The sequence below is a fragment of the Tauraco erythrolophus genome, chromosome 28 (genome assembly GCF_009769465.1).
Source record: "Tauraco erythrolophus isolate bTauEry1 chromosome 28, bTauEry1.pri, whole genome shotgun sequence".
In the NCBI taxonomy this organism is placed as follows: Eukaryota; Metazoa; Chordata; class Aves; order Musophagiformes; family Musophagidae; genus Tauraco; species Tauraco erythrolophus.
Genome location: NC_141492.1, coordinates 4075945 through 4089565, shown reverse-complemented (window position 1 = coordinate 4089565; position 13621 = coordinate 4075945). Strand labels below are relative to the sequence as shown.

Here is a 13621-nt window from a genome sequence, read left to right as displayed (position 1 = left end):
TAGAAAAAATAGTGTTTTCCCTTCTGTAACTTGTATCAATGTAGGTTTAGTTTTGTTCTATTGGAATTTTTTCAGTACTTATTACCTATCTATTCATCTTTTAGGCCAGAAATTCTTATTGACCAATTGTTAATGTTTATGTGTCCTAAGGTGCCTTTTTTGGGAGGTGGGAGGTGGACTTTTTTGTTTTCTAAAACCTGAAAGCAGTAGCAAAATGAGCCAGCTGGGTCTGAGAGCCTGGGTGGGAAGGGAGGAGCACAGAAATATAAGTATTCTTCCCTGCAAAATTCTCTTAGTTGTCTAAAAAGCAATTGGCAGAGAGATAATTTTAAGATTATCTGCACAGATTGCCTGGATTCTGGTATTTCTTGAGGAGCACTGACCACGTGCTCTTCAGTTACGCCAGTGTTGCCTGACTGTTGTGACCACCAGCTCAAGGGGGCTGAGTCCGGGCATTTTTTGCTGTATTTCCTGTATTTCCTGTGCTCCCTGAGATAGGGTCACCAGGGTCAAGGTGAGGAAGCATCCCCTTTGCCTGTGGTGCTCTATGGTGGAGCTGAAGCCCAGGAGATAATCGAGGCCCGTTTGTCTCTTCACCACCACCCCCCAACCCTACAACTCTTTGTTCACACTAGCTGCAAATGGAGCTGATTCTTTGCTCTTCAACAGCAAGCAAGCAGCTCATGACCCCAGCAGATGTTTCTGCATTTTAGGCTAATGAGAACTTATTGGATTACTGCAGTCTTCCCTGCCTCGGAGTAAATACCACTTTGTTGGAGATCCGGAAACTCGTACTGAATATGATAAACAAACTGCTGGCTGGGCTGTGGTTGCCAGGACATGAAAAGAGTTCCACAGCATGGAGGACCTAACAGCTCTGAGCCACACCAATTAAGAGCATTTCCAGTGATTATGTGAGCATTCCTGTGCAACTCAGAAATTATTTTACGTTGTTTCTTCCGCTGCGTTTGTGTGTGGTCTGTAAAGTGAGCACAGGGATGGAGGACTAGATTTGCAGAGCAGTCTTCAAGGCCTCTGATTGGTTTCTTTTAACATTTCCATGATAATATGCGAGACCTATTGAGTTCCCTGCTGTTTCAAGATCTTAAATTCCGTGTGTTAAGGAAGCAAACACAATTTTTCTCTTAAGACATAACTAATTTTTTGTTTATATAGATAACATGTATTTGGAGATGGCCCATAGGATATCAAAACTGAATTCCTTGGTTTAATATCAGCTGCATTTCGGGGGTGGAAGTGAAACAGCTGATTGAACAGTAGAGTTTTGAGGACTACTGCCCAAAAAGATATTCTGTCTGTGGCTCTTTATCCTTTCAGCACTCGGGGTTCCTTGTACTTTTAGACAGTATCTCAGGAAGTGAAATGGTGAACAGCTATAGGAGTGCAGTGCTGATCCCCAGCTAAAGCAGGATGGAACTACCAGCTTGACTGGAGAGTCATGTTTGTACACTTCTACAACTTCAGGGTATTATGGACAAGGTAAGGATATTATCTATATAGGCAGTACCCAAAGATGTCGAGAGCCCTTAACCCTTTCTTGCTACCTTTTTTTTATCATGAGAAATTTGTCTTCACTGAACTGAACAAAATCAAATTTCTCAATATGATTTGTGTGATAAATGGACACTTCTACCCGTTCCTAGTTATAAAGATGTCCAGCTGAGTTTTTAATAGCTCTTAAGTGTGGAGACTTCACAACCTCTCTAGATCCTTTATTTACGTACAAAACTTTCACCAAACACTATACTATGCACAGACTTCTATTACATCAGTCACATATAGAGGCTGAGTAGAAAACTGGGAAGTAATTTCTTACTAAATGTCTTAATGACAGCTACTTCTGATAAAGCACAGTGCTCTATTCCTGTTCTAGTTGGCATGTACCCATATGAATGATTTCTTGTACTATTTCAGTAATTTTTGTCAGGAATTAAAATGTTATACTACTCCGAAAGATCAGCCTCTCATATTCTGTAGATGATTAACAAGCATTTTTGACAGAACTATTTAATAATTATATTCTCAATATCATTATCCTGTTGTTATATGCTGCTCAGATTATAGTCTTATTTTGCATGTGCTCTTTAATTATCCTTTCCTTGTAATTTTGTTCTAGAGATGCTCGTATTCCCAGGAGGCAGGATCAATCTTGTTTCTGCCACTCTGTATCTGGACTGATGTAGTTTCTCTAGAAAGACATTATTGTCCTCGTTGCCGGTAAGCTGGCAGTGGTGTGGCAAAGCCAATAGGTCACTCGTTTTGCAGGTATCAGTTTCTACATTAGATATCTGTGTTTGATTGACAGAAAAGAGGCTGTCACAGAAACAGAGGGAGAACAAAACTGGGAGTTAAATGAGTGTGGGGTTTTTAGCATTAATATAACGCTGTAGAACTTAACGAAGACCTTATTCTTGTCTGGTGGTGTGTAATGAGTGATACAAATGTTTTTTGCATTGGGAAGGTGCAACAAATGATTCTGGCTTCCCTAAAGCTGATGACTTGTCTGTTGCTTTTTCTTTTTTACCCACCTTCTACTTAAATCTAGTGCATGCAGGACTTAATGCAAAACTAAATAATTAATAGCCTTGTTTTTACTGCAGCAGCTTTTCTGACGTGCACAATGTCTGCATGTATTCTCAAAATCTTTAAATAAGTGAGTATTACCTCCTGTGCCTTTAGGTCTGGTCACCTCTGTGACAAGGTAGTGATAACACTTGTGCTGAGGCAGTTAACAAGGGCTAATTATTGAGGGTGTGATCCTACCACTTGATTCTTGTGAGTAGCCTTGTTGATTTGAATTTTGCAATGGAGGGGAAGAAAAGCAAAAGGAAGAAAAGCAAAGAAAAGCTGAGAGTAGCAGTACTCAAGAATTAGTAGTATTCAGAGCTTGGTGTTAACTCTATTTTTTGTTTGACAAATACCTGTCTGATAATTTTAACGTAGTTTATTTATTAGATGGGGCACGGGAGAGTGGAAATTTTCTCCTGCGGAGTAATGATGAGAATGTACAAGCAGTCAGAATATAAATTAGAACCAATATAGATGTATTCACACCTTCTTCTGTAAACTGCAGTCCCTCCCTCACCTTTCTGACTCACCACTATAGCCGTACCAATCCCCAGCATGCTTTCAACCTGGACAAGTGCCCGAGATTCCTAAAATTTCATGAGGAGCAGGATTACGTGTTTTGTAAACGACATAAAAATGCAAACTATGCACAGTGCAAGCGGGTGGGTGAATATGGCCCATAGATTTGACTGATGAATAGTTTTTATACATAAGCAGTTCTTACAGAACTTTCTTTAAACTCCTAACTATTGCCAGATGTGGGTTGCAGGCGGTTGCTGGAATTCCAACACCTGTTGCATCACACTGAATAGGATTCATTTTGGCAGGCACAGAAAATTCCATTTCAGTAACTAAATAGTTTGAAATGATATCTAAAGCCTCCTATTTTTTTTCAGACCAAGCTGATTCTAGCTTTATTTACAGGATTGCACATACTTTCGTAATTAGAAGATGGTTGGCAGTCTTTAGAGACTGTAATTGCCTGATATTTCTTCTAGTCAGTAAATATCAAATAGAAAATCTTCAATTTGGAAGAAATCTCTCCTTTAAAAAAAGTTAACAATGATTTAAAAGGGCTATACTCAATGTGAATTTCTAGCTGTGATTTCTGAAATGTAGATATCCATGGTTTTGCGTTCAAAAATATTATAGCATTATGCTGCAGATGGTGGAGCTCCGTTTTAGAAGCGTACTCTGCTGCAGTCATCAATTCATTGCTGAATCCTGTTGCTTCTTCCAAGTCCATACCCAGAGCTTTTTCAAAGATGAGATGTGGATGACCGCAGGCTGGGTGTGCAGTGGCACTTTGTGGGTTTCTTGGTACATATCCCATAGATCTCAAGGATGAGTCTGTAAGGGACTATTTGTCTGTCTGCTCTAGAACAAGGTATGGATTAAGTGTAGAGATAGTTTTTTTTTTTTTGAAAGTGTGATGCTTTTTCACCTGAAATGTACTTAATATCTGCAGGACTGTTATCAGAACCATGATTTTGATTGGTGAGGTATAGGACATCAGATATAGGCTGCTATACCATGAGAACAGCAGAGGTGTTTCATTTTAATTTCGCCTCCTTGTTGTCTTTAGTCAAGGATTCCAGCGTGCTCTTAAGGAAGGAGGCTAACAGCAGTATTGCTGCTTTGCAGACAGGAAAGTATTGAGGCATTCAGAGTTCTGGTGACATATCTGAGAAAATTATGAAGCTGAAAAAGAATTTGGGATTACCAGATTTTGCTTTATCTTGCATGTTTCGGTTTGTCTCAAAAAACCCCAAACAATCCAAAACCTGAAAACATTCCCACTTCAATGTACTTTCTGGTAGGTAACTTCTCATAAAGCCTATCTGGTTCTGGTTTGCTTGGGAAATGATCTCTGTGGTTCTAGAGTTTGAGCGAGTTTGAATAAAGTGAAGGAGAATGCAGCAGTAAGGAAGGACCCACTCTTCTAAAAAAATTTAGACAATCCAGCTATTTCCATTTCTAGTCAAGTTTCAAAGTCCAAGCTGTGTTGTAAAACAGTTATTTTATGAAGAGTATCGTAAACCAAAGTGCCACCTAGGTTTGACAGAGTTGGTGCAATTAAATGTTCATCTCGGCTGTGGCATATTTGTGTTTAGTATGGAGAGAGATAAAACTAATGGTCTAGTGAAACATTTCTGGAAAAATACAGCTCTTAAAAAATCTGGATGGCAGCATTATGTTTAATTCCAGGTAAAGCTGCTTCAAGATGTTCTGTGACGCCTCCCGCAGATGGGTTATAGCTAGAAAAATCCCATTAAAAATAAATAAAAATAACCTGTCCGTAGGTGGTGAACAATCTTTGAAAACTTCTTGTTCAGTACTGAGAACATTCAGAATGTTGTTATTCTGATGTTCTTAGTGTCTTGAATAAAATTCCTTCAATTCTCCATCCTGATCTTGACAATTAGGGCAAGTTTTAAAACAGGATCTGTAGACAAACAGTCAAGGATTGTCGATGTGATAAGAGTGGTTTAAATGGGTGATTTCCTTTCAACCCTCCAAACTTGCTTGGCTGTGATTTTACCTGCCATGCCCAATCCTAAAAACTGTAGTGAGCCTTGCAAAACACAGTCCTTTTTAAGTCGTCTGGTGTAAAGAATTTTCAGGTGAGAGATACTTTTTTAAGCCCTAGCCTAGTTTAGCATGGTTTGTTTAAAATTTGACAAAATCTGTTCCCTCTTCTAGGCTTGTTATGCCTCTCCACAAAAATAAGACAATGCTGGTTTAAAATAGGTTTAAGTAGGAAAATGTAGCCACATCTACCAGTGTTACCCTTGACTGGAGGTAATCTGAACTTATCAAAAAGCTACTGCGTTAAAGATATTTTTTATTATTTTTTATGAGATGTCATATTAAAATTAGTGTAAGTTTCAAACGAGATAAAAATTGAGGCACTGTTTTTGTTGCTGTCCTGGCTGTGGACTGGACAACCTCTGGAGTCCTGTTGCTGAAGTAGTCAGGGAAAGCTCAGCCCTTTTGATGACTGTGGTTTTAGGGAATGGACAGATTGGCAGAAAATGTGTTAGCCAGTAATGATACTGCTAAAATAGATGGTGGTTGAAATAATTTTAGGAGGGAGAAAAACGATTTTAAAAGTTTATCAGCTTTAGCAACTTGATTTGCTGTTTTTCTTGTCAGAAGCTGGACGAAAGGGCCTTTGGTAAAGTGTCGAGTTGACTTTTGGACACGAATCTGTTTTTGCTGAATAAGATGCTGGCTTCCATATACATGATTTTTAGAAGAAATAGAACTGAGGTTCAAATAACGGAGCTAACTTAGGAAAAAAAAAGATAGTGGTTTGTGTTTTTTTTTTTTTTTCTGTTTTCCTAGTTGTTTACCCTAAGCCAGGTGTGTGGTGTTGGGGGAACAACATGATTCAAACTACCCGTGTTGAGGGCTTTCTTTTATTCCTGCGGGGAGAGTTCGGCTCTGCTGGAGCATGTCTGGGATCCTGGGTTGTCTCCGGCAAGGATCGGAGAAATCATTCCTTGGTATCTATGTGTGGCATTTCATCCATCACTGCGAGACATTTATTCTGTCACCTTGAATCCCTGCTTTTGCCTTGGATATGCTTTTCCCTGATTCGTGTAAGCCCTACTCCTAGGCTGCACCTTCTTCCTCAGCCTGGTGTAGTCAGAGCTCCCCCTCCTGTCTCAGGCCCCTGTGACCGCGGGCCGGGAGCGAGGGATGGAGATGGATAGATGGGGGCCTGGGGATGGAGGAGGACAGAGCAGCATCAGTCCTCCGCGGGATTTTGAGTTGGGAAGCGGTTCTTTGGCGGCGCTCAGCGGAGTGCCTTGGAGAACGCGGGCTCGGTGGGACCAGACCACGCAGGGGATGCTGTGCCTGGTCCCAGTTGATGAAGAACCTGTGCGGGAGGCCGTCGGCACCTCCAGGGGCTGGAGGAGGAAGGCAGAGGGCTCGGGCAGGTGCGCTCCCGGGGCTGCGTGGGCTCGGTAGATGAGGAGCCGGTGCCACAGCTGCCCTCGGGGCCGGCCGGCCAGGCTGTCAGGGCTGCGGAGAGGATGGTGAAGGTGAGGAGCGGCGCCGGGCGGGCAGCGCACCTGGGACCGGGCGGCGGCGGGCAGCGGCCCGCGGGGCGGAGGTGCGGGGCCCGGCCCCCTCCCCCGGTGCACGCTGTCAGGAGCGGGCGGGGAGCCGCAGACAAAGAGCCGGGGCCGGGGCCGAGCGGGCACCGGGGCCAGGAGGGGGCGGCCCGGGGGCGGGGACGCGGCGGGGGCGGCGGCCAGAGAGGGACCGGGGGAGCCGAGCCCGGGAGCGGGGCGGCGGGGAAGCTCGGGCTGCGCTCGCCGGGAACAAAAGGCTCCTCCGGCCCGCCGAGAGCGCCGCGGGCTCCGCAGCACCATGCCCCGCCGGGAGCCCGGCTGCGCCTGGGGGGTCCTGCTGACCCTCTGCAGCCTGAGCGCAGCCCAGCCCCGGGAGCGGCAGTAAGTACCGGCGGGAGGTCGGGGACCCTCGGCGGGCAGGCTCCCCGGCAAGGGTGGCGGGGATGGGGGGACACGGACCCCTCCGCGCTGCGAGCAGCCGCTGAACAAAGCCCGTGAAGTCCCCGCGGGGTCGGGGAGGGAGCGCGGCCGTGCCCGACCGAGCGGCACGTTGGTACTCGCCGGTGCGAAAGTGCATAGCACGGGGAAAGGGGCGGAAAAAAAAAGGAAAGAAAAAAAGAAAGTCTCCTTAGAAATACCTGCCTCGAGCTCCTCCGGCGAGCGGCTGCAAAGCTTTTATCTGCAAACAATTATTTAAGGAATCCGGGGTGTTGCTTGGGGGCTGCTCGTGTGCTCGGGATGGTTGGGGGTTGCTCCCGCAGCGCATGGGAAACATTCTTGTGGGGAGAAGCGTCCGGGGAGAAACATTTCACTGCGGGGAAGTTCTCCAGCATTTCGAACCCGAATCCACAGCTCGTTCCAGTGTGTTTGGGTGAACTCTGAGTGAGGTTTGCTTTGTTCTTTATCCGTCGCCCATTATAGCCCGTCAACATCGTGAATAGCTGCATTAACCCAGTGCCATGGAGAACTGCTTTTCACTTGCTTACTCGAAAATATTTCACGTCCTGCCAAGTTTGGGTATAACCTGACAGAGCTGTTAGTCAAATGTGCTTAAAGGATCTGTCCAGTCACTGTCAAGTTAACTGTTTAATTGCCAAGTTAAATATTGAATATTCAAATACCACTTAAGTGCTGTAAACAGCCGCATCGGCAGAGCGGTACTTCAGAGAGCCTGCAGCGATTTAGGGCAATGTGGGTACATGTGCTTCACACATGGCTCTAGTGCTGGGCTTCGGTGACAGTTCCAATCTGATCGCTTCATCCTGGCTGCAGATGGTACTCTTTCCCCCTCTGCAACTAGAGCAGCTATCTGTCTCACCAAGAGTTTGCAGGCTAAGTAGTAACTTTTTATTGTTATTTATTATTGTTCTGATGAAGTTAGAAACCTGGCAACCGTACGGTTTTAAATCGGCAAGTACCCCGTGCGATGTGACTCAAATGCCACAGAGATCCGAACTTCCTTTGGGGGGTGATGGAATCTCCATGGCAATGAGGCCTGCTGAGAGAGAAACACGGGGTAGGAATTTGATAAAAGATGACTTGGGGGCCGTAAAACACCATCATCCTCACCCCAAAGTGATAATTAATCACGAACTAAAGTAACCTGGCTCATGGAACTGTAGAAAGGCATGGCCTGAGAAATTTGGCTTAAAGAGTCATGTGAGGAATTGCCTCATTTAAAAGAATCGTTTTGGGTAGAAAAATCCCCAGAAAGGTGTGTCATGAAGAGAATGTAAATGGGTTGCTTGCGGCCCAACGCATCAAAGAGCTCGGAGTCTGTAATGCTTTTAGTTGACAGGTTCATGGCACGGTGCCATTCAGCACGGAGGAATGGTACAGATTCCATTCAGAAACACAAGGATTGTAGTATCTATGGGAGGTCATCTAGGGTGGCTTTAAAACTGAGTGTGCCTGCTAAAATAATTGCATTTTGCTGCGGTTTTTAAACTTGCAGGATATAATTGTTTGAACAAAAAAAGTGGTAGCAAAACTGAGAATTTGAGGCTGGTCTTGTAACTGTAGTTTCTGGGCTGCTTCTGTATAAATTGGAAGTTTAAATGTGTTATGTGTATGCGAGTGACATTTAGAAAGTGCTGAGTATCAGCTCTGAGAGTCACTTTTTTTTTTAATGTATCAAGTTCAACTATTATAGCAGAGCCGTGAAAAATAATTGAGGCAAAAATGTCCAAAGTGTCTAAATTGTTCCAAAACAAAGTATTATCTACAAAACTCTACTGGAGGTTCAGGTACCTCCTTATTCTTTTATGAACTTCAGACTTTTTATGATTAGCTAATTGTATATTTAGTTTGTTTATATAGAAATAAATTTATACAGAATATATATGCAATAAGCATCATTATTACTGTCTTATTTAAATAGTAAGGATTTGTAAGCCACTTAGGCTCTGTTCGTTTCTGTATATATTCTGTGTTCGTTTTATGTGTAGTAGATATGGACCTAGACTGCTGGTGGTCACAAATGTGACCCTACAGGAGCAAATATGTTAGAGTAGTCTGTTCTTTTCCTTTTTTTATACATGAAGTGGCTTACAAATAAGTGGCTTACACACTCCTGTTGCTGTTCTTGACCTTCCACTTCCAATTTTGCTCCTCAGGGGCTATTTGATTGCGGCACCTTCTGTTTTCCGATCTGGTGTTGAGGAAGCTATAAGTGTAACCATCTTTAACTCTATCAAGGAGACAACAGTCCAGATTCAGTTAGTAGTCAAAGGAGAAACTGTGTCACGGGGCCATGGAACAGTTCTGGGTAAGTTCTTGTCATTCTGAACTTGAGAACTAGTTTATAAATTGAGGTGCTGTGGGAGCACATCAGTGTCTCTTAGAGAATTGCTTGAGATTGATGAGAACAGAACTGGAACCAAACTAATATTTAATTCATAACCACTGCTAAACATTCTCAGTTGATTGTGCTAATGTAGTTTTGATGTATGCGATCTGAAACATTCAAGGCTGATAATTTTGGAACACCAAGACATACAGAGACCCTGGATAACTGATTGATATTCAGTAGTTTTATAGTGAATACATTTCCTTCTGAAACCTGAATGTTTGACACTGGGGAGCTGTATAAGGAATAAGATAAACTGGCTTTAAAGAAAAGTGTAAAATCTACATCGTCATCATTTTCTACCCGTATTTTAAAATGAGTGCTGGAAATGCAATCTCCCCATCTTCAGGACTGAGTATTGCTGAGAGGTGATAATTGTGCAGTTGGATAAGTCTTCAAAATCCAAGACAAATACCTCTGTCTTGTGTGTAAAGACAAAAAGTGTTTTGATTACATCCAGCTTAACACTGAATGAATTTAGATTAGTGAAAATTAAGTTCAGTAGTGCTGTTCTACCACTGCTAGTAGGGGTGTAAGCTGTAATGTAGACAAGGCTCAGGCAATCAGACTCTTTAACTGTCATGTTTTGACCTTTCCGTGTGTAAAAACTGGGAGTTATATAAAAGCCATTTCCTTTCTTGGAACAGATGGTCTCTGGTTTTATCCTCCCCTTGTTGTCTTTGAAATTGGCTGACAATTGCTAAGTAATGCAAAGGGAGTGATGCTTACACATGTGGACAGCATATGCTAAGGAGAAATCTTAGGTATGGCTGTATCCAGCAATCCAAATAGATTCTATGAGTGTTTGTTTTGAGAATTATTCAAATCCCAAAAGAGGCCAGATCCTTTGTACAGCAAAATACTTCTGTAAGCATATGATGCCCTGTGCTGAAACCTCAGTCTTGGTGGTAATCTGTAAACGTAGAGCACTTTGCTGTTTACCTTGGGCAAAACTTGTAAATAAATGTGGACCAAGTTTGTTTCGGAGAACTTTATTAGGTCCGACTTGCTCTCCCTGCAGATTATTTTGCTCAATGCAAGAAAATTACTTCAGGTGAGATCATAATGAGGTAGCTGTATGGCATGGAATCTGCTTCCACTCAACTACAAACGTCTAAAACGTTAGTTCCTTAGCTTAAGAAGAATAACTAACACACTCTCTCTCTCTCTCTCTCTCTCTCTCTCACACATTTTAGATAAAGGAACAATTAAACTGAAGGTGAGTGTCACTTATTTTAAGATGTTTTTGGTGAAAGCATGAGGGACTTGCCTTCAACTGCATCAGGCATCGCTCTCTGAGCAGCTGAGGCACAAATACAGGTCACGTTCTGGTGCACACACTAAGGAGGAAGGAACCTTCACAAGAGGAAGAGTGGAGAGTGAAAAGAAGGAATCTAATCCATCGCAGCTCATCTGTCAGGCCCTTACAGCACTGAAGAAAATGAATCTGTGGCTCGTTGCTCAACATAAAATTCTGTGTTGTGATTATTTTAGAAGAATGGCACTACATATTGCTATCTAAGCAGCATGGAGCATTGGACAGACCACAGAAATCCATAGAAATGGCAGATTATTAAACATTATGTGTCTGCTAGTTATTCTGGTACGAAGTTATTTAAAAAACATAGACTTTCACCAGTTTTGTCTATGTTTTAGCCTTTGATATTAGTAATATTTTTGCTAATTTCAGCATAGTCCATGAAATGAAGCTTACCCATACTAAGGAGAATGGAGGGAACAAAACCAACTTTTTATTTCCAAAGAGGATTTGTAGTGAAGTGAAATGATGATGAATTTGAATGCAGCTCTGGCAAAGGGTTCTAGTAGCGTTAAAAAGAAATGATATATGCTTCCTTTAGTAAATCCCACTTTCTAAAGCAATATCTAGTTTTATTTGAATCACTAGGATGCTGGAGATCTGGGGTGCAGTGAAAGGTAGTCATTCTTACAGCAGAAAGACATCCTGTGAAAGATCTCCCCTGCTTTGCACCTTGTGTGAGTTGTTCTTCCTCATGCCAAGAACTGAGCTAAATGCTACCAGCTTGGAGCTCACTGTTCATTGAAATAAGTAATTGAGTTGATGCTGTGTGTAGGACTAAGTGATACCATGCAGAGAAAAATGAAGCTCTTTTCATGGTTTCTGTGAGACAACTGCGCTGTGCTTCCATGCTAGTGTAGGACCTTTGTCTCCATCCCTCTGCCCAGGGAAGTGTGGGGTGTAAATTCAAAGCAATATGAGTTTTCAGTTGTCTTGTTGATTAAGCACCATCAAAACACTTGGAACTGGAAGAGATGTCTTAATATACCATATGGGAATGTGTTCTGTTTGGTGATCTGCTGCTGTGGAAGATTATTGCTTCAAATGTAGGCAAAATGGAGATGGACTGAAGAACAAGTCTTAAAAGTGTTGGATCTCTTAACTTAGTCAGGACTTGCTTTGGAGTTGTCATCTCTGATGGGAGGTAAAGGAGGTGGGTGAAAGAAATCATGTAAATATTAAATTGCCATGTGCTTCTGGAAAGCAGTAGCTAGTACCATGCAGAGCTGTAGGGTCTGTACAGAATGCTGGATTAATCGCTGTAGTGTATGACCCTGGGGGGGAAAACCCTCCCTGTTGCATTGCTAGCTCTCGACCGAAGCTCCTCGTGTCTGAATAAGTCTTTTCTGTGCAGTGCCATAGGAAAAACCATCTGTTTTCTTTGCAGTGGATCCAGGTGTTTGGGAACAGTTCTGTTGTATTACTGTAGCACAGCACAGATGCCCTCACTGTACCTATTGCATCACCTACATCGTCATCACCTACATCGTCATCACCTATAAGGAAATTAAAGCCTTTGATTTACAGAAGCCTGACTAGCTTGGTGATGTCTGGCATGACTGATGGGATCTCCTCTGCCTTGGTGGCATACCCCAGATATTTCTTTGCCTTATCTCTAGTTACAATATGGCTGATGCTGATGTTGCTCTGTCCTGCCAGTAGTTAAACTGGGTCTGGGAATTAGGTTCTATAACATACAAATACATAATTATCTATTCCTTTCATTTCAAGAAGGTATAATATAGTCCTATGTGTTAGGAAACATCAGCAGTTAAACCAACCACTCTAGATTTCTTTATCCAAAGACTAACTCACTGTTGAGTAAAAGCTGCAGTGTCATTGCTGATTTTGGTTTTATTTATTTTTTTCGCTCTCAAATTATGGCCTATTTTGATAATACTTCTATATTATCAGATTTTATTACTTTGTAATTTTTAATCTTATGTCATTATAAAAGTCTTTTAGTTCTCTGAGCAACTGACTGAAAACATGCAAGCACGTATGTTTAGGTTTTGGTATTTTTTGTAGTTTTTTTTTTTTTTTCTCTATTTGTAGAGCTGTGTCTTCCATAGCATGGTTGACTTCCCCATGTAACACACCTTCTTTAGTGAAAGCTGCACATGTAGATCAAATGTCACTTTGCTTGACTGAAAAAGGGTAGAGGAGAATTTCCTGCCATGTTTTTAGCATGACTTTGCCTCCTTTGAAGTTTATGCCTTGTAAAAGGTCTAGTATGTTCTTCATTTTCTTTTGATTGCTATCACATAGTTACCCTGAAACGCAGCAGGTGGCGGCTCTTTGCTCACTTCAGTGTCAGTTATATTCCTCAGAAAGCTCAGAGGCTTTTCTGTGTCTTCCTCACCTCATGGTCTGTTTTCTAGGTGCCTTCAGGACTTCGTGGACAAGCACATTTAAAAGTCTGGGGCAACCGGCATCTAGCAGAGGAAGGCTACATTTTTCATAACTACACCACAGTCACCATCGATAGCAAAGGGTCATCAGTGTTCATCCAGACTGACAAACCTGTCTATAAACCCAAGCAGAAAGGTAAAGTGGCCTTGGAGAACTTGCCAGATGCTAGAGCTGCTTTCAAGCAAAACTTTTTCAAGGATAGATTCTGGGATGAGATAGTCTGTTCGGTGTCAGCTGTGATGACTAATACGTTTCCTCTTTTTCTTTTTTAGTGTTGATAAACCTCTTTATGGTGACTTCTGACTTGAGACCAGTCAATGACAGGGTAAAGAAAACTGTTTTCTTTTACGCTGTAAAATACAATGGAAT

At 42.4% G+C, this 13621-nt stretch overlaps 1 protein-coding gene across 1 annotated transcript in view; it reads left to right on the top strand.

The window, feature by feature from the left end:
- The first annotated feature begins 6972 nt into the window (after nt 1–6972).
- Nucleotides 6973–13621, top strand: part of CPAMD8 (C3 and PZP like alpha-2-macroglobulin domain containing 8) — a 54075-nt gene continuing 47426 nt past the window's right edge. Inside the window, exons 1-5 of the mRNA XM_086627598.1 lie at nt 6973–7055; nt 9290–9441; nt 10719–10741; nt 13222–13387; nt 13525–13577. Coding sequence (XP_086483724.1) covers nt 6973–7055; nt 9290–9441; nt 10719–10741; nt 13222–13387; nt 13525–13577 — 477 coding nt within the window. The remainder of the gene's footprint in view (nt 7056–9289; nt 9442–10718; nt 10742–13221; nt 13388–13524; nt 13578–13621) is intronic.